The sequence below is a fragment of the Sphaerodactylus townsendi genome, linkage group LG03 (assembly GCF_021028975.2).
Source record: "Sphaerodactylus townsendi isolate TG3544 linkage group LG03, MPM_Stown_v2.3, whole genome shotgun sequence".
NCBI classification, from domain to species: domain Eukaryota; kingdom Metazoa; phylum Chordata; class Lepidosauria; order Squamata; family Sphaerodactylidae; genus Sphaerodactylus; species Sphaerodactylus townsendi.
This window is the reverse complement of record NC_059427.1, coordinates 168,156,929-168,180,005: the sequence shown is the minus strand read 5'-3', so window position 1 is coordinate 168,180,005 and position 23,077 is coordinate 168,156,929. Positions and strand designations below refer to the sequence as shown.

General features: G+C 48.0%; 2 protein-coding genes across 2 annotated transcripts in view; one reads left to right on the top strand and one right to left on the bottom strand.

The window, feature by feature from the left end:
- Positions 1–23,077, bottom strand: part of NCKAP1L (NCK associated protein 1 like) — a 640,546-nt gene that overhangs the window by 305,682 nt on the left and 311,787 nt on the right. The window lies entirely within an intron of this gene.
- On the top strand, positions 11,406–15,104 carry LOC125428072 (putative nuclease HARBI1). Its single transcript, XM_048487673.1, has 3 exons — positions 11,406–11,464; positions 13,453–14,080; positions 14,247–15,104. The coding sequence occupies exons 2-3, from the start codon at positions 13,520–13,522 to the stop codon at positions 14,985–14,987; spliced, it is 1,302 nt and encodes a 433-aa protein (XP_048343630.1). The 5' UTR covers positions 11,406–11,464; positions 13,453–13,519; the 3' UTR covers positions 14,988–15,104.

Sequence of the window (23,077 nt, the reverse complement as noted above, 5' to 3'; positions counted from 1 at the left end):
GCGCTATATTATAGTTTGTTCTGCTGCCGGGTAGAAGTTACATTAGAATTATTTTGTTTGAAATGACAGAGGATCCAGCTAAGTATCGCTCGGCAATCTATATCCCCTCCTCCCTCCGTCCACTATTCCACATTGCAGTACTTCGTTCATTCTGCGATACCTTCTGCTTCAAAACAGCATTTGTTCTTTTGGTTAAAGACAGAAAAACACAAGATCTTTAATATGTCATCAGCATTTCGAAACGTACCTCAGCCAATCCACGTGAAAAGGCATGTGGCATGATATTCATGCACGCGCATTTACATGTGAGCAACTTTCAGATTTATACTGCAGTTCTAAGCTATACTAGAACCAGGGGGCATCCATTGAAAATGCTGGGGGGAAGAATTAGGACTAATAAAAGGAAACACTTCTTCACGCAACGTGTGATTGGTGTTTGGAATATGCTGCCACAGGAGGGGGTGATGGCCACTAACCTGGATAGCTTTAAAAGAGGCTTGGACAGATTTATGGAGGAGAAGTCGATTGATGGCTACCAATCTTGATCCTCTTTGATCTGAGATTGCAAATGCCTTAACAGACCAGGTGCTCGGGAGCAACAGCTGCAGAAGGCCTTTGCTTTCACCTCCTGCATGTGAGCTCCCAAAGGCACCTGGTGGGCCACTGCAAGTAGCAGAGAGCTGGACTAGATGGACTCTGGTCTGATCCAGCTGGCTTGTTCTTATGTTCTTATGTTCTTAAGCAGATTTGTGCCCTCCTAAGTCCTCTTAAGGATGTAACTCTGGGATTTCACTGTAAAAATGCAATCCTATGTAGGTCTACTCAGGAGTAAGTCCCATTTTGTTCTACAGCATCCAGCTCCCTGGAAGGTTTTCTAAGATTGCAGCCCCAGTTTCTAGAGACCTTGAAGAGGGAATTGTTGTTGCTGTTGTTGTCGTTGTTAATTCAATTTCCCCATCCCCAAAGGGCTCTGACTGGTGTACAACATAATCATCATAAAATACAAATAACAAGAGGGGTGAGTAAACAACAACCAATAAATAATACCTAGCATTAAGCACTCAGCCCCTTAAACTCTAAAATACCACTTTAAAACAGCAATTAAGACATAAAACAGCTTCTTGCAAAACCTTGCTTTAAAAGCCTCCTAACGAAGAGGAGGGGGGGCACGGGGGTCTCAAAGATGTAAAGGGACCCCAAACAGGAGAACAAGGGGGGGACGACAATTCAGCGACTGGTCTCTCCAAAGACCCGGTGCAACAACTCAGTCTTACAGGCCCTGTGTAATTCACTGAGGTCCCACAGGGCCCAGACAGCTGGAGGAAGAATATTCCACCAGGCCAGGGCCAGAGCAAATAAGTGAGGTAAATAAGCCTTGAAGAATTATTAGCTTGAAAAGTCATGCTGACTATAGTTACTTTGTTCAATTATTTTACTTCGTGTATTCTCCTCTTTTCTCCCAAGTAGGGTCCCCGAGTGAATTACTACATTCTTTTTTTCCTCACAACACCCCTGTGAGGCTGGTTAGACTAAAAGTATGTGACTTCTCAAACATCAACCAGCAACCTTCCATGACAGATGGGAATTCAAACCTCAGTCTCCTAAATTCTATTCAGTCACTATAACCACTATACCAAGGTACCCCTTATTTGAACAAAAGGCCAAAATAGGGTTTTCAGGGCAAGAGACGTTTGGAGGTGGTTTGCCCGTGGCTACCTCTGCATGGGCTGAAGGAGTTTTGAGAGAACTGTGACTGGCCCGAGGTCACCCAGCAGGCTTCATGCGGAGGAGTGGGGAATTTAACCTGGTTCTCCAGAGTAGAGTCTTTGACTCCTAAACATTACACCAGACAATGGGGAGAGGGTGCATGTTTGACACCCCTGCCCTACCCCCCAAGCTGAACACCTAGTCTGGTATTAATAGCTTGTTCTGATTGAGGGGGAAAGAGGCAGAATTTGAGCTTTTGTTTCAGCTTTTCCCTGAAGGCCTCTCCAGTGACATGTGGTCACCAAATACCATCACCTGCCCCTCTTATCACGGGGAAGCTTATTAACTGGTGTCTTGCTGCGAAACATTTGGCCTTGGTTTCCTGTGTGAATTAGTGACATTTGTAATGGGCCGGGCTTTCAAGCTGAGCAGATGTAGGGAGATGAAATGAAAGGGCTGATCCTTCCCACCTTTCCCTGGCCTGAAAATTCCTCCAGCAGCTGAAGGCCGGGGCCTCTCCCTCCCCCTTCGTTTTAACGAGAGGGAATGTCTTTGGCAAAGTATCATTCATTCCTCACATTTAGTTTCCACTAATCTCCCAGTGATGAAAGCCAGCATGCCGTAGTGGTTAAGGCAGCAAACTCTCGTCTGGAGAACTGGGTTAAAGTCTCCACTCTTCCACATGAAGCCTGCTGGGTGATCTTGAATCAGTCGCAGTTCTCTCAGAACTTTCTCAGCCACGCAGAGGCAGGCAATGGCAAACCGTCTCCAAACAACACCTCTTGCCTTGAAAATCGTATAGGGTTGCCATAAGTTAGTGGTGACTTACACACTCCCATCCTCCAGGGATTTGAGCATGACAATGGTGCTCATGGATGAAGTGGTCACAACAACCCTGTAAGGTAGGTTGGACTGAGACAGGGGTAGGGAACCTGTGGCTCTCCAGATGTTCAGGAACTACAATTCCCATCAGCAGGGGCTGATGGGAATTGTAGTTCCTGAACATCTGGAGAGCCGCAGGTTCCCTACCCCTGGACTAAGAGAATGATTGATACTACATCATCCAGCAACTTGAAGGGTCTGGGTGGGAGCAGTCCATGAACATCTGAAGTGCCAGAGTTGGAAACCCCTGCACTATAGAGTCCACCCACCAGAGCAGCCATTTTCTCCAGGGGCTGTGATCTTTGTAGCCTGGAGATTGTTAGAAGCATTGTCCTTCTCAATGGGCAGTAGACCTGTCCTTTGCGGTCCCTATTCTTTTCAGTGGGAGACCTGTATGCTGCCCTTGGAGGAAACAAACAAATAAATAATTTGTTGTCGAAGGCTTTCACGGCCAGATTCAACTTGTGGTGGGTTTCCCGGCTGCGTGGCCGTGGTCTAGTGGATCTTGTTCCTAAGTTTTCGCCTGCATCTGTGGCTGGCATCTTCAGAGGTGTATCACAGAGGGAAACTTCCCTCTGTGATACACCTCTGAAGATGCCAGCCACAGATGCAGGCGAAATGTTAGGAACAAGATCCACCAGACCACGGCCACGCAGCCCGGAAAACCCACCACAACCAAATAAATAACTGTGGAGGAGGAATGATCTTTAAAAGGTTAAACAAAATACTCAAGTCATTTGGGTTTTCTAAGAGCTGCTCCCAGGGCTCTTTTGGGGAATGATTTGGATAATTAACCCCTTCAAAAGCATCCTTTAATGACTGGGAAGGAATCACTGTAGAAGACAAAGGGAGAGAAAAAAACCCCATTCAGTGCAGTCTCTTCAGCTGTCCTGCTCTGTGGGCACTCCCTTCCTTCTGCATGGCTCCAGGCACTTACTCATTAGGAATCTTCTGCCTCATCCCTATAGGGCAGTGGTGGCGAACCTATGGCACGGGTGCCAGTGGTGGCACTCAGAGCCCTCTCTGTGGGCATGCGCAAACAGAGTCCCCCCCCCCCCGCCCACATCTAGGCTGGCCTGGGCCGCTTGGCTGGATTATTAGCATTAAACCTAAGACCTAGTTTTGGGGAAGCAGTGTAGGCAACCCTGTTAAGTGCTGTTAAACCCCACTGATTTTCATGCAAGGAACTAAAGCACGATCAATACAACAACCTTTATTAGGCATATTAAAATAGGCTCCAGAGTGTTACAGACATTTCTGAAGTACAAATCAAAAGTACATTCAAAACACAGACAGATAAACTGTATCTAGCATTGGACGTTACTTAGAAAGTTCTGTCACTTGTAAAAGAAATTTTGCTACTTTTTCCTCTGTATTATTTAACAAAAGCTCCACAACAGAGTTGTCAGAGTCTCCTTCAGGTTTGTCTAAGACCAGCCCAGGAGAGAAATTCCTAATGCCCGCATATCTCAGACGATCCAAATTATAATGTGAGCAAGAGTCTCCACTTGGTTTTTACAATTGTGGACAGACCCGATCCTGGAGAGGGATAGATAGGTCGCGACCCTTTGTAATGGCCGATGGAAAAGTAATAATCCTTTACTTGGGAGTAAGCTCAGTTGCTGGCAATGGGGCTTGCTTCTGAGTAAACCCTCCTAGGGTCGTGATTTCACCCATTGGAAGAGTTGCACGGTTGCTTCAAAGCAAAGCCACCAACTACCACCAAGCTTACTCCCGAGGAATGCTTGCTTAGCCTCAGCGGAGCCAACGGTTTTTTTCATACTGAAACCTCAATTATTCAGGTTAAATTGCCATGTTGGCACTTTGCGATTAATAAGCGGGTTTGCGGTTGCAATTTGGGCACTTGCTCTCGAAAAGGTTCGCCATCACTGCTATAGGGACAATTTGCTTTGCATGTCAAACTGCTGCTTTCAGAGGCGGAAGTCTTCAGCTACCCCCATCCAAATGCAAACTCTGAGACCCTTTAATACAACTGTACCTGAAAACTGTTCTCCCTCACCATTTCAGGATTTGGGTTAATCCTGGCAAAGGACAGTGCCTGGTTTTTATCTGGGAAAGGGGCCCTATTTCTACATGCTTCTACTATGTCAGACTGATTGTTCCAGAAGAGTGGCTTTATGCATCTGTTGCAGCAAAGTCTTGTGCCCTTCTCCCAGAGTTGCCAACTCTGTGTTGGAAAATATCTGGAAATTTGGGGGTGGGGGGTGAGGAGGGACTTCAAGCAGGATATAATGCCATAGAGTCCCTTATAATCCCATAGAGCAGCCATTTTTTCCAGGGGAACTGATCAGTTGCAATTCCAGAAAATCCTGAGCCAGATCTGAGCGTTGGCGTCCCTATTGGGCCCCTCTAGAGAGCCAGCGTGGTGTAGTGGTTAAGAGCAGGTGCACTCTGATCTGGAGAACCAGGCTTGATTTCCCGCTCTGCCACTTGAGCTGTGGAATCTTATCTGGCGAACTAGATTAGGTTGTGCACTCCCAACACACGCTAGCTGGGTGACCTTGGGCTAGTCACAGTTCTTCAGAGATCTCTCAGTCTCACCTACCTCACAGGGTGTTTGTGGTGAGGGTGGAAGAGAAATGAGTTTGTAAGCCCCTTTGAGTCTCCTTACAGGAGAAAAAGGGGAGGATATAAATACGACTCTTCTTCTAGATTCTATATTGACACCAGTTGGTTGGGAGGCAAAGAGGGAGGCTCCTCCACACAAAGCCTGCTGGATGACCTTGGGCCAGTCACAATTCTCTCAAAACTCCCTCAGCCCTGCATACCATACCACACAAGGTGTCTGTTGTGGGGAGTGGAAGGAAAGGAGTTTGTAAGTCACTTTGAGACTCCTTATTGTTGAGAAAAGCGGGGCATAAATCCAAACTCTTCTTCAGGAACATGTGCCACAATAAGTGTTTACTTGGGTTACATCCTTTGAGGGGAAACAAGCCCTGAGGAGGGGCCAGGCTGGGAGCCAGTCAAGGCCGGGAAGTGTAACAACAGGCACAGCTCGACCTTTGGCTGAGTCTTTGGGGCAGGCCACACAGGAAGGAAGGACCCTGGTTTCAATTTGCAGGAATCCATTTCTTGACATCCCCTCTGAAAGCCATCACATTCTACTTTGTAATTTCAAAAGGGTTCAAAGCAATTTCCCGTGACAAGATGAAAACAGATAAAACCATAAAAGTTGCCAGTTCTTGAAACAAAACAAAAAAATTGCATGACCTGGATGAAGAGGTCAATGGAATTAAGGGACAGATCTCACAGAAAACCACGTTGGCAAATCCAAATATCTCTTCCTATTTAAAGTCCATTTAAAGTCCATTGATAGAAGGCAATGCAGATCTAGCATTTACTTACTGACATGCTTGCTTGCCTTTATTTATTTATATTCAACTTTCCCCCTAGCGGGGACCCAACGTTACCATTTTATCTATTTACGTCATTTATAGTCCGCCTTTCTCACTTGGACTCAAAGTGGATTGTGCAGAGTGTAAAGCAGATCACAATATTGTTTTTGCGTCCTCCATTTTATACTCGCAGCAACTCTGTGAGGCAAGTTAGGCAAAACAAGAGAGTATCTGCCCCATGATGACCCAGTGAACTTCCATGACCAGAATGGGCATTCAAAATCGGATTTTCCAGATTTTAGTTTTGACACTGTAACATGTCCCACCAAATTGGCTCTTGAGATCTGGGTTCAGGTTTCCCCAATGGCATGAAACCCACTGGGCGACCTTGAACTAGTCCCTAACATTCAGCCAATCCTACCTGATAAAAGGAGAGAATCTTATAAGTCACTCTGAGCCACTTGGGAGTATACAGCTTAGCAGTACTTAGCAGCAAGGAGCAACAGTGGCGTAGTGGTTAAGAGCAGGTGCACTTTCATCTGGAGAACCAGGTTTGATTCCCCGCTCTGCCACTTGAGCTGTGGAGGCTTATCGGGGGAACTAGATTGCCCTGTGCACTCCATGCCAGTTGGGTGACCTTGGGCTTGTCACAGCTCTACAGAGCTCTCTGAGTCTCACCTACCTCACAGGGTGTTTGGGGGGTGGGGGGAGGGAAAGAAGATTGTCATCCCCTTTGAGTCTCCTTACAGGAGAGAAGGGGGGGATATAAATCCAAACTCTTCTTCTTCTTCTTAATAGTCCAAACCAGCTTGATTTTGTCAGAGTTTAGAAACTAAGTAGAATCGGCCATGGTCAGTGTTTGGACGGGAGACCAATAAGCAGTGGTGGGATCCAAAAAATTTAGTAACAGGTTCCCATGGTGGTGGGATTCAAACTGTGGCGTAGTGCCAATGGGGCTGGGTGGGGCACGACGGGGGCATGGCCGGGCATTCCGGGGGTGGGGCATTCCTGGGCGGGGTTGTGGCAAGGACGCAGCCGCTGCGCCGGTCCTTGGGCAGGAAACGAATGCATGCAGGCGCAGGCTGCCACGCACGCCGGTGCACCTCCTGCTAGACTGCTTCATGTTCTGCGCGCTACTGCTGAGAGAAGGGGAGTAACTAAGGCAAAAATCACGTGGCAAAATCCCCAATTAGTAACCCCGCCTCGGCACACACAAATAATTAGTAACCTACTCTCAGGAACCTGTGAGAACCTGCTGGATCCCACCTCTGCCAATAAGGCAGTCCAGGGTTGTGTTACCACAGCAAGGGCAGCAACAAAATTGAAGCCACACAATTCAAATTGAAAATAAAATAAAGTTTTAATGCGGTTGAACAGAGGTTGGTTCGGTAGAGAGTGAAGTCAGCAGCAGCTTGGTGGCACGCTGGCATGCAGGTGCAATGCACACTGAGCACCAGGCAAGGCACAAGGCCAAGCCTGGCAGAGCGCACTAAAACCAGACAAATACAGACTTCTTATAGTAATTTTAGAGCTTACATCATGGACTGAATTATACAGTAATAATACAGGACCATCAAGGACCATCAAGCTTCTTCTTCCGAGGCATCCAGGTCTTATCTTTGGTGAGGAAACACCTCTGGATAGTTGTTCTTGTGATAGCGCAGATGTTTGCCTGCTGGCTCTTATGCATACTCACCTTGACATTCTGCCCTGTATCTGGCTGTTAATGGGTTTTTACAAAATTTGGGAGAGACTTTAGCAAGGCTGAGTGATTAAATTATTTTTTTACTTTCCCCAAACTAAGAGGAAATTTGTATTGTCGAAGGCTTTCACGGCCCGAATCACTGGGGTGCTGTGTGGTTTCCGGGCTGTATGGCCGTGTTGTAGCAGCATTCTCTCCTGACATTCTCCACTTGCTTTCCTACTATCAGATCAGAGGCAGGCGAAACGTCAGGAGAGAATGCTGCTAGAACACGCCCATGCAGCCCGGAAACCACACAGCACCCCAGTAAGAGGAAATTGTTTAACATAAATTCTGCCATCAGCTGTGGGCTTTTCCTGGGTGTGTGTGACAATTACTTGGGGCTATGTCAAAATGCAGAAGGGTTTTTCCTGATTCATTAACTGTTTGCATCCTGTTTCTCTGGGTCCACCTTTAGCATAATCTAATCTTTTGTTTCAGCAGGCTTGTGACTTAGACAATGGTTTCAGGGAATGATACATTTTCCAGCAGGAAGAAAAACTTTACAGAAAACCAGAATAAAACCTAAATTCTACTAACATTATATATCTATCAAAACTATATTAAAAACAAAAATAATTATTACCTGTCCCTCTGGCTACAGTTGTTACACAGAGGCAGGCAATGGCAAATCACATCTCTTGCTTTGCAGGGGTCCCTATAGATGGGCTGCAACTTGGCAGCACACAGTCTTCATTGTTATTGATGAATTTACATGTGTCAATCTGCAGGGTTTACTTAGGGTGCCAACCTCCAGGTGGCCCCTGGAGACCTCTAACTATTACAATTGATCTCCTGGTGACCAAGATCACATTTCCCTGGAGAAAATGGCTGTTTTGGACGGTGAACTCTGGCATTATACCCAGCTGAGATCTCTCCCCTTCCCAACCTCTGCCCTCCCCAGACTCTACCCCACCCCCAAATCTGCTGGCATTCCCCAACCCAGAGGTGGCAACCTGTCTTGGACACCTTGAACTACTTCAGTTCAGATGGGGAAAATATTTTCTTCACATGGTATAGCTCAGTGGTTCTCAACCTGTGGGTCGGGACCCCTTTGGGGGTCGAACGACCCTTTCACAGGGGTCGCCTAAGACTCTCTGCATCAGTGTTCCCCATCTGTAAAATGGATAAACGTTAGGGTTGGGGGTCACCACAACATGAGGAACTGTATTAAAGGGTCGCGGCATTAGGAAGGTTGAGAACCACTGCCTAAGACTCTCTGCATCAGTGTTCTCCATCTGTAAAATGGATAAATATTAGGGTTGGGGGTCACCACAACATGAGGAACTGTATTAAAGGGTCGTGCCGTTGTGGCATTAGGAAGGTTGAGAACCACTGGTGTAGCTTGATCCATTACAATATGATTCACCAAACTTCCTCAACTTTAATGTCTCTTAACCCAGAGATCTTTTTAATTTCTTAAAGTACAGAAATAGAGCAGCCCAAAACATGATTCCTCAGAAGGCCGCTATGCCTTTTAAACCCAGATGCTGAACTCACCTACGGCAGGGAACCCCCGGCCATTTTTTAAAAATGTAACATTTCTGCTAAAGCTCTAGGAAAAAAAGAATCACCCCGGTGCAAAGCAGTCAGGTGGAGTCAGCGCCACGTCCAGATGTGCAGGAGTGAAGGAGCCGCACTGTTGATGCGCGCATGCTCTGTGCCAAAAGCCACCTGACTCGTCCGCTCAGCCAGCAAGAATCTTCCCCTGAACCATCTGGCTTTTTGCTTTCCCTCTCCGGGAGTTTTCCATACCACAAAGCAGGAAAGACAGAAAATGCTGCAAAAGAGAGCTGGTAGCTCCCACTAGTCTCGGGAGCTTTGGAGAAAGTGGCACTTGGCACTGTAAACAGTCCGTTATCTGTGGCAGACAAGGCATCCAAGGAGAGTGCATAGATTGCACATTGACTCTGCATGGTTCTGCTGCACACTGGCAACGGGCTTCCATTCCCACCAGGTCCCACAGGGACACAGGACTGATCGCTCCCAGCTGGAAAGCATGTGCTGCATAACCTGATTGCTCACAGATTGTTGGCTTCCTTTTGAAGGATACAATCAATTATCTCTTTTTCTGATCATTTCCTTGCTTGGGGGAAGGGGTTGGCTCTGGCAGTTTGGGAGAGCCCCGGCTTTATGCACAGGCAGGTGCAGCCACTGGCCTGGGATTGAGTTCCGGGACCTGTTTCCAGCGGGCAGGATTCAAGCCTGGAATTCATACAGCAACAACATGGTGCCGGTGAGCTTGCACAGCGGGATTCTCTCGTACCACTGAGGGACCTTGCAGACATGGGGTAATGGGCCAGGGTTTCCAAACAGACTTCTGCTTTGCTGAGTGGTTGGATTGCAAGGTTGGAACATTTGTGGAGATTTTGAGTGTGGAGCCTGGGGAGGGGAGAATGGAGAGATGGATCTTATCAATGGCATAATGCACAGAGCCAGTGGTGGGATCCAAAAAATTTAGTAACAGGTTCCCATGGTGGTGGGATTCAAACTGTGGCGTAGCGCCAATGGGGCTGAAGTGAGGGAGCGATGGGGAGTGTGGCACAGGCATTCCTGAAGTGAGGGCTGTGGCAGGGCAGCAGTCCTTAGGCGGGGAAAACGAATGCATGCAAGCATGAGCTGCCACGCACGCCGGTGCACCTCCTGCTAGACTGCTTCAAGTTCTGCGCGCTACTGCTGAGAGAAGGGGAGTAACTAAGGCAAAAATCACGTGGCAAAATCACCAATTAGTAACCCCCTCTCGGCACACACAAATAATTTAGTAACCTACTCTCGGGAACCTGTGAGAACCTGCTGGATCCCACCTCTGCACGGAGCCTGCCCTTCACAGCAGGGGAACTGAACTCTGTCATCTGGAGATCAGCTGGAATATCTGGGAGAGTTCCAGGGTCCAACAGGAGGTTAGCAGACCTAGGGAGTGGCAGCATGGTTTCGTGGCTGGAGTGTTGGACTGCAAAGAAGAAGAGTTGAATTTATATCCCTCCTTTCTCTCCTGAAAGGAGACTCAAAGGGGCTTACAATCTCCTTTCCCTCTCATACCCCCCCCTCCACCACAACAAGCACCCTGTGAGGTGGGTTGGGCTGAGAGAGCTCCGAAGAACTGTGACTAGCCCAAGGTCACCCAGCTGGCATGTGTTGGAGTGCACAAGCTAATCTGGTTCACCAGAGAAGCCTTCACAGCTCAAGTGGTAGAGCAGGGAATCAAACCCGGTTCTCCAGATGAGAGTGCACCTGCTTTTAACCACTACACGACACTGGCTCATACTGGAAGACACCAGTTCGAATCCACATGCTGCCAGGAGGCTCACTGTGTGACTTTGGGCCTGTCACACTCTCTCAGCCCAACCCACAGGTTTACTGTTGAAAGGTTGAAATGGTGGAGGGGAGAAAACTGTGTATGATGGTCTCAGCTCTTTGGAGGAAGGTGGATAAAAACAAAAAAAAGGCATTGTCTCCCCCATCACCACATATCACATCTGCAGAAGAAGAAGAGTTTGGATCAGAGGCGGAGCTACCGGGGGTGGGGTGGGGGCGCATTGCACCGGGTGCACACCTGGGGGGTGGAAAATCCCACCCCCCTTACTTAGTTCACCCTGAAAGCGCAGGCTGGAAAAGCAGTCTGTTCACTTGAGGCTGAAAACGGCCTAGTGGGAACTACACTTCCCAGAAGACTTTGCGAGCCCCAAGGTATTCTGGGGAGTGTTGTTCCCACCAGGCTGTTTTCAGACTCAAGTGAACAGGCCGCTTTTTCCAGCCTGCACTTTCAGGCTGAACTAAGGTAAGTATGTGTATGTGGGAGGGTGGGGTGCCGGGGGGGGGGGCGCTGTGGGGGGGGGGAGCAGAGTGCGCACCAGACGCAGTATGGCCCAGCTATGCCTCTGGTTTGGATTTATAACCCCCTCCCTTTCTGTCCTGTAAGGAGACTCAAGGTGGCTTAGAAGCTCCTTTCCCTTCCTCTCCCCACAACAGACACCTTGTGAGGTAGGTGGGCCTGAGAGAGTTCTGAGAGAACTGTGACTAGCCCAAGGTCAGCCAGCAGGAATGTAAGAGTGGGGAAACAAATCCAGTTCTCCAGATTAGAGTCTGCCATTCATGTGGAGGAGTGGGAAATCAAACCTGGTTCTCCAGATGCCTGGTGCACCTGCTCTTAACCACTACACTTTGCCACCTCACTTTACTGCCCTGTCATCCATTTTGTTTATATTTCTCGATTTGCCACATTTCCATTCCACCTTTTGGTTTAAACTTCCAAAGAGGTTCACAGTTTCAAATCTGTTTGTTTGTTTGTTTGACTTAAATGCCACCCTTCCCCATATGGGTTCAGGACAGTTAACAACAGATTCCATAAAAACTTTAAAACCAGTAAGCAGGAACTCAGATCAGCATCCCAGTGCCAGAAAATTCTCAAAAACAGGATGCAATAACCCCCATAAGACATATTTTGGACTTTTCCTATGCTTGCATTAAGGTTTCCAGTTCTGGGTTGGGGAATACCTGGAGATTTTGGGGCTGGAGCCTGAGAAGGGGAGGGGTTTGGGGAGGGGGGCACCAGCAGCATATCATGCCATAGACTCCACTTCTCCAGGGGGCAGGTCCCTATTGCCTGGAGTTCAATTCTAATTCCAGGCTCCAGGCTCCACATGGAAGTTCGGAGCCCTACTGGTAACCCTATTTGGGAGGGGGGGGGGGGCAGCAGCTGAAGGCTGAATACTGGCCAATCACTACAGAGCTGACCATTGTGGTTACCACCACCCTCCCAGCTTAGCAACGCGCACCGCTTCTAATCAGTGGTGGGATCCAAACATTTTAATAACAGGTTCCGATGGTCGTGGGATTCAAACAATGGCGCCGCCGCACACACGCCCCTCCAGTCCCTATTGGGCAGGGAGGTTGCTTTAGTAACCCCTTCTCGGCACTCAGAAAAAAATAATAACCATGGAGCAGCAGTGGCGTAGGAGGTTAAGAGCTCATGTATCTAATCTGGAGGAACTGGGTTTGATTCCCCGCTCTGACGCCTGAGCTGTGGAGGCTTATCTGGGGAATTCAGATTAGCCTGTACACTCCCACACACGCCAGCTGGGTGACCTTGGGCTAGTCACAGCTTCTCGGAGCTCTCTCAGCCCCCCCTACCTCACAGGGGTGTTTGTTGTGAGGGGGGAAGGGCAAGGAGATTGTCAGCCCCTTTGAGTCTCCTGCAGGAGAGAAAGGGGGGATATAAATCCAAACTCCTCCTCCTCCTCCTCCTCCTCCTCCTCCTCTTCTTCTTCTTCTTCTTCTTCTTCTTCTTCTTCTAGAGAAGTGGTGAGAACTGGTTGGATCCCACCTCTGCTTCTAAAACTAGCAAGTAGCGTTTCCACCCCCCAAAATGCAGCTGGTGCCAAGGAAACATGGGGTCTTTTGCTTTTTTAATAACAGTTCAGTAATTGGCCCATATGGGATTAAAGGCAATGTTCCCAGTGCGGAAAGTGTTAAAGATGTGCCACTGGTTCTTGGCCAGAGAATGCTTCTGCATTCTGATTGACTTTTGTTTTGGTGCAGCACCTGGAATGAAAGTCTCCGCCCTGTTCTTTTGAATTGCTGGAGGCTGCCTTGAATGGACGTCTCCACCCTGTTGTTTTTTTTAATTGCTGGAGGCCGCCTTGAATGGACGTCTCCACCCTGGTTGGTTTGTTTTTTGAATGGCTGCTGCCCGCCTTGAATGAGAGTCTCCGCCCTGTTTTTTGAACTTTTGTAGCCCGCCTTACAACTGCTCTGCTCCTTTCACAGGTAGGAGCACATTTCTAGAGTCTGGAGCTTCCTCTTTTGTTCCGCCGCTATTCTACTCCTCTTGAGCATGGGTCCTGATCTGGAGGTGGCAGAGCTGCTGGGTTTGCTCGTGGCACTCTTGTCGCACCTCATGGGCCTCGTGCAAGGTGCCCTTGCCGCACATGTGGCATTTCTGGAACAGATGGCCCAGGAACCTGATCATTCTGCTGTGATGAGGAAACGCCGCAGGCGGGAATGGTTTACCCTCGCGACGGCTCCACAGCGCCATCGCTTCTGGGTTTACCCACAAAGGAACAAGGACTGGTGGCAAAACTGTGTCATGTCTTCCTGGGTCGACGAGGAATGGCTCAGGAACTTCCGAATGACCAGGAGGACCTTCATGAGCATCGTGGAGAGCCTCAGACCCCTCCTGCAGCGCCAGGAGACAAACATGCGGGCTTCGTTCCCTGTGGAGATGGTAGTCGGCATGGCTATATGGTACCTGGCCAGCCCCAACAGTTTCCGTGAGGTCAAGCAGCGATTTGGTGTCGGCCTGACTTCTGTAGCGGAGGCCGTCCATGACTTCTGCCGGGCAGTGAAGGTTGCGCTCTTCGAGAGGGTGGTCTGGTTCGAGGATCCCGTGGAACAGGTACGTGGATTTTTTTTTTAACAGCAGGGGTGACACCTTTGCGCAGAGGCCGCTGCATGGCTGCCCCTTCAGAAAGCCCCTATGCGCACGCTTATTGAGCCTCACTTAACTCCAGCGCTCCTTTTCCCCTCAGTGGAGGGACTCTCTCTGACGACTCTCTCAACAGGTCATGGAGGGATTTGCCCAGCTGGGCTTCCCCCAGTGTGTTGGAGCCATAGACGGATGCCACATTCCCATCAGAAATCCTTCCGATGCGCCGGTGGACTACATCAATCGGAGAAACAGTCCCTCCATTGTCCTGATGGCTGTCTGCGACCACAAGGGACGGTTCTTCGACGTCGAGATAGGACCTCCAGGCAGGAGCTATGATGCCCACATCTTCCGCGATTGCCACCTCACCCACGCCATGGACAGGGGCGAGTTTTTTCCAGGGAATCCGACACTTACCGTGGAGGGGGTCGCCGTTCCCGCGCTAGTTCTGGCGGATGGTGTGTTCCCAATGAGGAGGTGGCTTGTAAAGCCATATGCTCCCCCACATGATGCCAGGGAGCGTTACTTTAATGAGAGACTTTCCCGGGCAAGGTGCGTGGCAGAGCGTGCATTTGGGAGACTAAAGGCCAGGTGGCGTTGCCTTCTAACAAGGCTCCAGGTCATGCCCCAGAATGTCAAGCAGATCGTGGGAGCATGCGTCGTGCTCCACAACATTTGTGAGAGCGAGGGCCATGAGGCTCCAGAGAGCACGGCAGGGGCTGGGCCGCTGCTGTCGCAGTTGGAGGAGCAGCAGCCGATTTCAGTGGGGGCGCAGGAAGGAGGGGAACACGATCCTTGCGATGACGCCCATCTCGCGGAGGGCAGGGCTGTGCGAGAGGCTCTGGCCACCTACCTGTACAGGGGTGAGGGCCATTGATACCTTCTGCATCTATGTTAAGTGCCTGGGTATGGGTGGGATTGGGACCATGGTCACTGACTAATTGAAGGGGCACCCCCTTCAATTAACTATTTGACGTTCTTCAACACTTTGAACTTTGTTAAGTGCTTGGAAGCAATGACAATAAAAACCAATTATTTTGGAACTATGCAAATGTACTCTTTTCTTCCACCTGCACACAGGATTGCTGGGCAGGTTCTCTCAGGTGGGGTGGGAAGGACCGTCAGTGGCCTGCTAGCCAGCTTCCGTGGCTTCTCCCCGGCTGCTCTTGTCCTTCCACTGTTTGGTGGCTGATCTTACTTTCACAACATTTCGGGTGGGGAGGCCAAGTGGCCAATTGGCCTCCCCTGGTAGTTTTATGAGGATCTGTTCTTTCGAAACCTGGCAATTGTCACTGTGTCAACATGAATCCATGAAGCAGTGCTTACGTTTTTTAAAAAACACATCTTTGGCACTTTTGCAACAAGAGAGCTCCTTATCCGTGCTGACAACGAACTCTCTTGCTCAATGTTGGATAAGGCAGGCAATTGTTGGGTTCCAAAATTCCGGCCCCCAGATGCCTGCCTGAGCAAGGACGCAGGGTCTTCTGGTTGTTGTGGATTTTCCAGGCTGTGTAGCCGTGGTCTGGTAGATGATGTTCCTAACGTTTCGCCTGCATCTGTGACTGGCATCTTCAGGGGTGTATCACAGAGAGAAGAGCGTTACACACTGTGTAACACACAGGGTCTTCGTTCCTTGCACATCACATCTAGCAGAGGGTGAGCATGCGGGCTTGGCCACAAATGGCGGGTCCTGTTCCCTGTCAAACAGGGAGCAGGATCGCCTGGCCGGCAGTTGTGTTTCTCAGCCCTTCCAAGCTGCTTTGGACCCAGAATTGTCTGTCCCATTAATTACTCCACAATGCCTGAAGTGCTGCAGCATAGATGTGAACTTGGTAAAGGGACGGTGAGTGCAGCAAAACAGTATTGGAAGAAATAGGTTCCAAGGTTGAGTCAGTGGCTGGTTTTGGCCTATAAGGGTTTTAACAGCCTGGCCTTGGAGTTTTTGAAGGACCACCTTCCCTCACAGGGACAGATTACGAGGGAAAAACACTCTTGGAGAAGGCCCCCATCCCAAAGCCCACCTCACGCTCTGCAGCCCCCCAACGGAGGGAGGAAGAAAGGGCCTGCCAAACCAATCCTGCCAGATGCCTCCTTTCCTGCCCTATGTGGGACTTGAGCTGCTGGCTTTCACCTGTCCTGCAAGGGTGGCCTCAGCGGAGGGGAGGAGGCCTCAGCCCCCCAAGACTTTTTCCCCAGTGGCCTCAATGGCCAGTCTGCCCCTGTCCTCCCATAGAAATGTTGCCATCCACTTGAGTTGCCAGGTCCCCTCAGGCTACCGTGAGGGGGGTGGTGGTGGTGGTAGAGTTGTCAGATCCACGTTGAGAAACTCCTGGAGATTTGGGGGCGGAGCCTGGGAAGGGCAGGGACCTCAGCAGGGTACAAGGCCATCAAGTCCACTTTCCAAAGGATCCATTCTCTCCAGGGGAACATCTCTCTGCAGTCTGGAGGCGAACTGTGATTCCAGGGGATCCCCAGGTCCCACCTGGAGGCTGGTGTCCCTACCATTCACTTAAATCTTCATAAGTGGTTCTTCTCCAGCTTTTCCACCTTCTGAGATGAGAGCAGGGGTCACCACAGTGTCATGTCTTTGGAATTCCCCTGTCCTGCCTAAAGAAGCTCCTTTGTTGCTAGATCTTAAGCACTGCACAAAGATTTTGTTTACTTTGACATGCTTCTGATTGACTCCTCAGTCTGGTTTGGTTGCTCAAGTTTTTTATTATTTCGTTTCTTTATTTATTTTAATATTATTTATGGTTCACCTTTCTCACTGACACTGGAGCTGGATTACGTAGTGCAAATCGAATCTAATCTACCAGGTGGGCAACAGTGCAATAGGGTTCGGATTCCTGAAATCTGAAAATGAGCAGAAATCGGAGCTAAAACAAACCAAATCAACAAAGCGTTAAGTATCTAAATGCGACACATTTGATGATGCGGAAACTGCCTGGCAGTAGCATTCTTACAGCAACAGACAGAACACAAAAGTGTAATATACCACCCTATCCCTTCACCAAAGCATCGTTCTGAATCATTTAATCATAGCCCCCATACCATTGGGACCACACCATCGGGACCCACTAGTTTTTTCTTGGGAGGGTTTAAACAAGGGTTCGTGGGATGCTATGTTAAGGAATAACTGTTGTTTTTAACTGTATTTATATTACCAATATTACAATGATTTTATATGATGTTTTATGTTGTGCATCGCCCTGAGCCCCCCGGGGATAGGGCGGTATATTAAATTAAATTAAAAAATAAATAAATAAATAAATAAACAAACAAACAAACAAATAAACAAATAATAATAATAATAATAATAATAATAATAATAATAATAATAATAATAATAATAATAATAATAATAATAATAATAATAATAATAATAATAATAATAATAGTTCAGCCATGTTGTCTGTGCAAAAACACCCTCTGGAAATGGCTTCCCTGCTGCCTGTTTTCCTTCATTTTGTTTTGTAATTCTTATTGCTCTGATTTTATAATTTGTTATTGTTTTGTAATCCACTTGAAGGGGAGTGGGACGAGCATGAGATAGCCCGATCTTGTCAATTCTTAGAAGCTAGGCTGTATCAGAACTTAAAAGGAAGACTCTGCAGAGGAAGGGAAGAGAGACCCCCAAAGAAGACTCTACAGAGGAAGGCAACAGCAAACCACGTCTGCTTCTCATTTGCCTTGAAAGCCTCTCGCTGGGATCACCAAAAGTCCATAAGTTGACTGTGATTTGACCGGCCTTTACACACACACCCCAGCCATTTGGATCACTCTTCATTTTGTTTCTTTCGAAAAGTAGACATTACACTCCATGGATAACCGCTTACTGGTGGTCTGTGGCCCCAAAAATGTCTGGCTATCCTCAACCAGAGCCAGAACCTTTTGGAGTCTGACCCCAGACTGGTGAGACCATCTGCCCAAAGGGATCTTAATAATAATAATAATAATAATAATAATAATAATAATAATAATAATAATTCAGCCATGTTGTCTGTGCAAAAACACCCTCTGGAAATGGCTTCCCTGCTGCCTGTTTTCCTTCATTTTGTTTTGTAATTCTTATTGCTCTGATTTTATAATTTGTTATTGTTTTGTAATCCACTTGAAGGGGAGTGGGACGAGCATGAGATAGCCCGATCTTGTCAATTCTTAGAAGCTAGGCTGTATCAGAACTTAAAAGGAAGACTCTGCAGAGGAAGGGAAGAGAGACCCCCAAAGAAGACTCTACAGAGGAAGGCAACAACAGCAAACCACGTCTGCTTCTCATTTGCCTTGAAAGCCTCTCGCTGGGATCACCAAAAGTCCATAAGTTGACTGTGATTTGACCGGCCTTTACACACACACACCAGCCATTTGGATCACTCTTCATTTTGTTTCTTTCGAAAAGTAGACATTACACTCCATGGATAACCGCTTACTGGTGGTCTGTGGCCCCAAAAATGTCTGGCTATCCTCAACCAGAGCCAGAACCTTTTGGAGTCTGACCCCAGACTGGTGAGACCATCTGCCCAAGGGATCTGCTTCAGTTCGGTTCAGAGTCCAAAAGGACCTGTAATACTGAGATGTTCTACCAGGCCTATGGTTGTGGACAGCCAAGGTATCCATCTAAGCTGGCCTCCGTCTCCCGGCTAGCTAGTAAGATGCTTAAATTTGCCATAGCTGCCAACCTCTCTCCTTCTCGGTCTTGCTTTTCTCTAAAATTCCTTGATCAGTCACTAAGGATCCCCACCCAGCCTGAGTCAACGGCGCATGTGACATCTCATGCTCCTTGCTCCTTTGCCCAGGAGGGTGTGTCTTGGCTTGGTACAGCTTCATGGGTCTGTCCTTTTCCCTGGGCTTGGCCACTGCCTCGTGCTGTGCTGCACACAGTGCGCAATGTGCTAGGAATGTGCTAAATGATTATTTTGGGTCTCTGGGAGACTGTCAGTTTCAGAGAGACCCTCGCTTGTGTCTCGCTAAGGGTCTATCCAGATGGCTCGAGTTTCAAGGATCAAGGGAGAGATGTTTAATGGCATGTCATAAAATCAGAACAGCTGTTTTTAAAATTCTGTATGAAATGATAGAATGGATATGAATGCATGGTTCTAGTTATTTAAAAAAAAATTCGGGTATCTGAAAAGCTACACGAGGACAGAGTATCTCTTAAGGACCAATTCACACCACAAACTCAAATCACTTCAGCAGTTGTTCCCTGGTCCCGGAAAACCCTGGGGATGGGAGTTTGGGGCAGGGGCTTGAACCGCATCCCATAATGTCCAGGAACTTCACTAAACTATAGTTCCCAGGATCAATTGCGGAGTATCCATGACAGAGTCAAAACATGATAGGTTCAGAGCATAGATATGCCCCAAAAGGGAAAATGGGATTAATAGTGTAAAAAGTATCACCACCTAACTTTCTGGTCTAACCTGGATAAATAAATTGGATCAATTAACTCATGTTTCTCTAAGGCCCCTTCCGCACACGCAAAATAATGCATTTTCAAACCATTTTCACAACTGTTTGCAAGTGGATTTTGCTATTCCGCACAGCTTCAAAGAGCACCGAAAGCAGTTTGACAGTGCATTATTCTGCAGGTGCGGAATGAGCCTAAGCATTTCAGAGAGGTTTTTTCCCCCCTTAGGAGGTTTGAAAACACGTTCTTGTGTGCTAATATAAGGTTGCCAACTCTGAGCTGCAAAATTCCAGGAGATGTGGGGGGGGGGGGTAGGTGGGCCTGAGAGAGTTCTGAGAGAACTGTGACTAGGCCAAGGTCACCCAACAGGAATGTAAGAGTGGGGAAACAAGTCCAGTTCTCCAGATTAGAGTCTGCCATTCATGTGGAGGAGTGGGAAATCAAACCTGGTTCTCCAGATGCCTGGTGCACCTGCTCTTAACCAGTACACTTTGCCACCTCACTTTACTGCCATGTCATCCATTTGGTTTATATTTCTCGATTTGCCACATTTCCAAGGTCACCCAGCAGGAATGTAGGAGTGCGGAAACACATCTGGTTCACCAGATAAGCCTCCACCACTCAGGTAGAGGAGTGGGGAATCAAACCCAGTTCTCTAGTTTAGAACCCACCTGCTCTTAACCACGACACCAGTGGTTCTCAACATGGGGGTTGCGACCCCTTCGGGGGTCGAACGACCCTTTCACAGGGGTCGCCTAAGATAAGTTGCATCAGTGTTCTCCATCTGTAAAATGGATAAATGTTAGGGTTGGGGGTCACCACAACATGAGGAACTGTATTAAAGGGTCGCGGCATTAGGAAGGTTGAGAACCAGTGAACTACACCATGCTGGAAGGTGGAAGGATGGCATTATGCACCAATGGGTTTCCGCCTCTCCCCAAACTCACCCTCCCTAGGCTCCATCCACCTAACCGCCAGGATTTCCTCAGCCCAGAGCTGGCAACCCTACTTTGAAGGACATCTTTGGATGCTAACAAACAAAACAAGCATAACTACAACAGAAAACCCAACCCCCAAACACTGCTCCAGTTCAGAAGCTAAGGCAAAGCCAAACAGCCGTACGGATGCATGTGTTTTATATTTGTTATATGTGTTTTATATTTATGATCACTAGCCTCAGCTTCAAGGATGGAGCAGACTGCCCGTTCAGATTAGTTGGAGGGAACACGGCTTTGATTGGGCGGGTGATGTCTCCAAGGAATCCAAACTACTGTCCCTGAGGCAACCCGAAGCAAGGAAGCCCCTGCCGCGCTCTGGATGGTATCCAGACGGAGAACGGAAGCAGGAATATACATCTGCTGTGCCCTTAAGGAATGTCTTTTGCATGTGCTAGAAATAATATTTCGCCTGCGAAGGAGCAGTTGAAGCTCCAGGGAATCCACATTTCAGTTCTGGATATTTGGAGGGTTGTAAAAAAAAAATGGCCTCAACAGACAAAGGGTGTTAACTTGCAGTTCTGGTTGTTTTGTCTCTCTGCTTACGTACCTGCCGCTTTTCTCAAGAGTCCTGCTCATTGCCTAATAGTGGATGCAGTGGTTCTCTCTCTCCCCCCACTTTTCATCTGGTTGCGGAGAAAAGTTGCTGTGTTTGCTTGTCTCTACAACAGCTGCAGGGTTTCAGTCAATGGCTGGGCGCATTTCTCAGGTGGAATGAGGCTCCTGCTTTAGCCTGTTTCATACAGGATCAGTTCTGATGTCCCTTGAAACTGGGATTAATGTCAGTAGTTTGATCACCTGAATGTGGGCCTCTCCACTAACTAGAGTTTCATAGGGTCAGCCAAGCCCACTTCTGAAGCCACGGGCATAGTTGCTGTTATTTATAATTAACAATGTTGTTATTAACTAATAATCATCATTGGCCCAGTTAAAACTTCTGATGAGCTGGATGCAACTTTCTCACTCAACCTTGCCCAGTTTCCCTCCTGGTGCAACCCTAGTCAGAGGGCAAGCTGGGGTTGCCAAGTCAAGTGGGGCCTGGAGAGCTCCCAGAATTAAAACTGATCTCCAGAAAATAGCTGCTTCCCAGGAGACCTTGTGAGCCCCAAGGTCTCCTGGGAACTGTAGTTCCTCAGGGCGTTTTTACTGCGAAAAGGCCTTTTGCAGCCTGAAAAAAAGTTCTCAAAAAGGAAAGGAACTAAGGTAAGTGTGTGTGTGGGGAGGTGGGGGGGTGAGGGGCCTGGGGGCAATTTTCCGTGCCCCCCCCAATGGTGTGCGCTCAGTGCACGGCACACACACCCCCGTCCCATTGGAGCTTCGCCACTGCTAGCTATGCATGCTGAAGTCCAGCAGAGGTGTGGTTAAAACAGCATGTGCTAAAGGCAAAGGAATAACCGAAACAATGTGTTCCAAATGTGGGACTGTGGCCAAGGCAGAGAGTGCCAGTGTGGAGGGTGTAGCTAAAACCACACGCTTCGGTGGTACGGAAAGGGTTCAGGCAAGAGAGAGGGAGAGAGAGCTTCTGGAGAGTCTTGTGGCATATTGAAGACAAATGAATGTATTGTGCAAATAAGACTCTGGCTTTTAACCGTCTTGTTTTAGCTTTTTGAACGGTCTGCTTCTAGCCAGAGGACTTTTTTTAATGAACATCATTTGAAGCTGCTGGACATTGTTCCACAAAGTTTTTTTTTTTATAGTTGGGGGGCTGCTGGTTGTTATTATATGATTTTATTAAATCGCTGGTCTACGAGCTCATGATCATGATCATGATAGCCTTTATTGGCATTCCAAAATACAATAAATACAATAAAGCAATAAAACAATTGTCCATAAAAGACAGATAGTTACAGCAGCCATTCAGAGTCTCATCAATAGTTTAGTCCAAATGGACTCGTCAAAAGTGCCATTCCTATACACCTCTCCACAGACCTGACTGAAAACCCACCAACAGAGCCCAGGCATCACAACAGCATACAGTATCAACACTCCACTATAAAACACAGGGTTTGTTAGAGTGAAAGCACCCTAACGCTGGGATTTCAAGGGATAGAGTGAAATGGGCAAACTAAGTGGAATTTGACTCCCATAAGGTTGCCACAGCCTTCCAGTTGTCCACTCACTCCATCCTAGCAATCAATAGCTCAGAAACTCACTGACATCCTCAACGAATCACCCACATTTGACTTTGGGTGACCGTGACCGTGAACCCAAAGGTTGCTGGCAGAGGTAGGCACTGTGTACCAGTATCAAATAGTTAATGTAAGCAGCATTGTTGTTGCTATGAGGATAGCAAATCCTAATGCTTAAGTATCCATCTAAAGCGTTGCGTCTATAAATCTTTAAAGATATGTTTGCTCACGGCTTTTCGCCAGAAGGTAAGGATCAAGATTATCTAAGAATAAAGGAATCCTAAGAGCATCAGTTAAATGATTGTATAGAAGTGAACCAATGATGGGTTGGGTCATTCTGATCTTGGCAAATCTTGCACAATGAAACAGAGTGTGCTCCAGTGTCTCTACTTGGCCTGAGTTGCATGGTCTACGAGCTGCCTCTGGCAGGTCTCTGGAT

Coding starts and splice junctions, on each gene's coding strand:
- LOC125428072 (XM_048487673.1), top strand. CDS start 13,520: ATGGGTCCTGATCTGGAGGTGGCAGAGCTGCTGGGTTTGCTCGTGGCA. Junction 14,081..14,246: donor TCGAGGATCCCGTGGAACAG/GTACGTGGATTT, acceptor CTCTCTCAACAG/GTCATGGAGGGATTTGCCCA.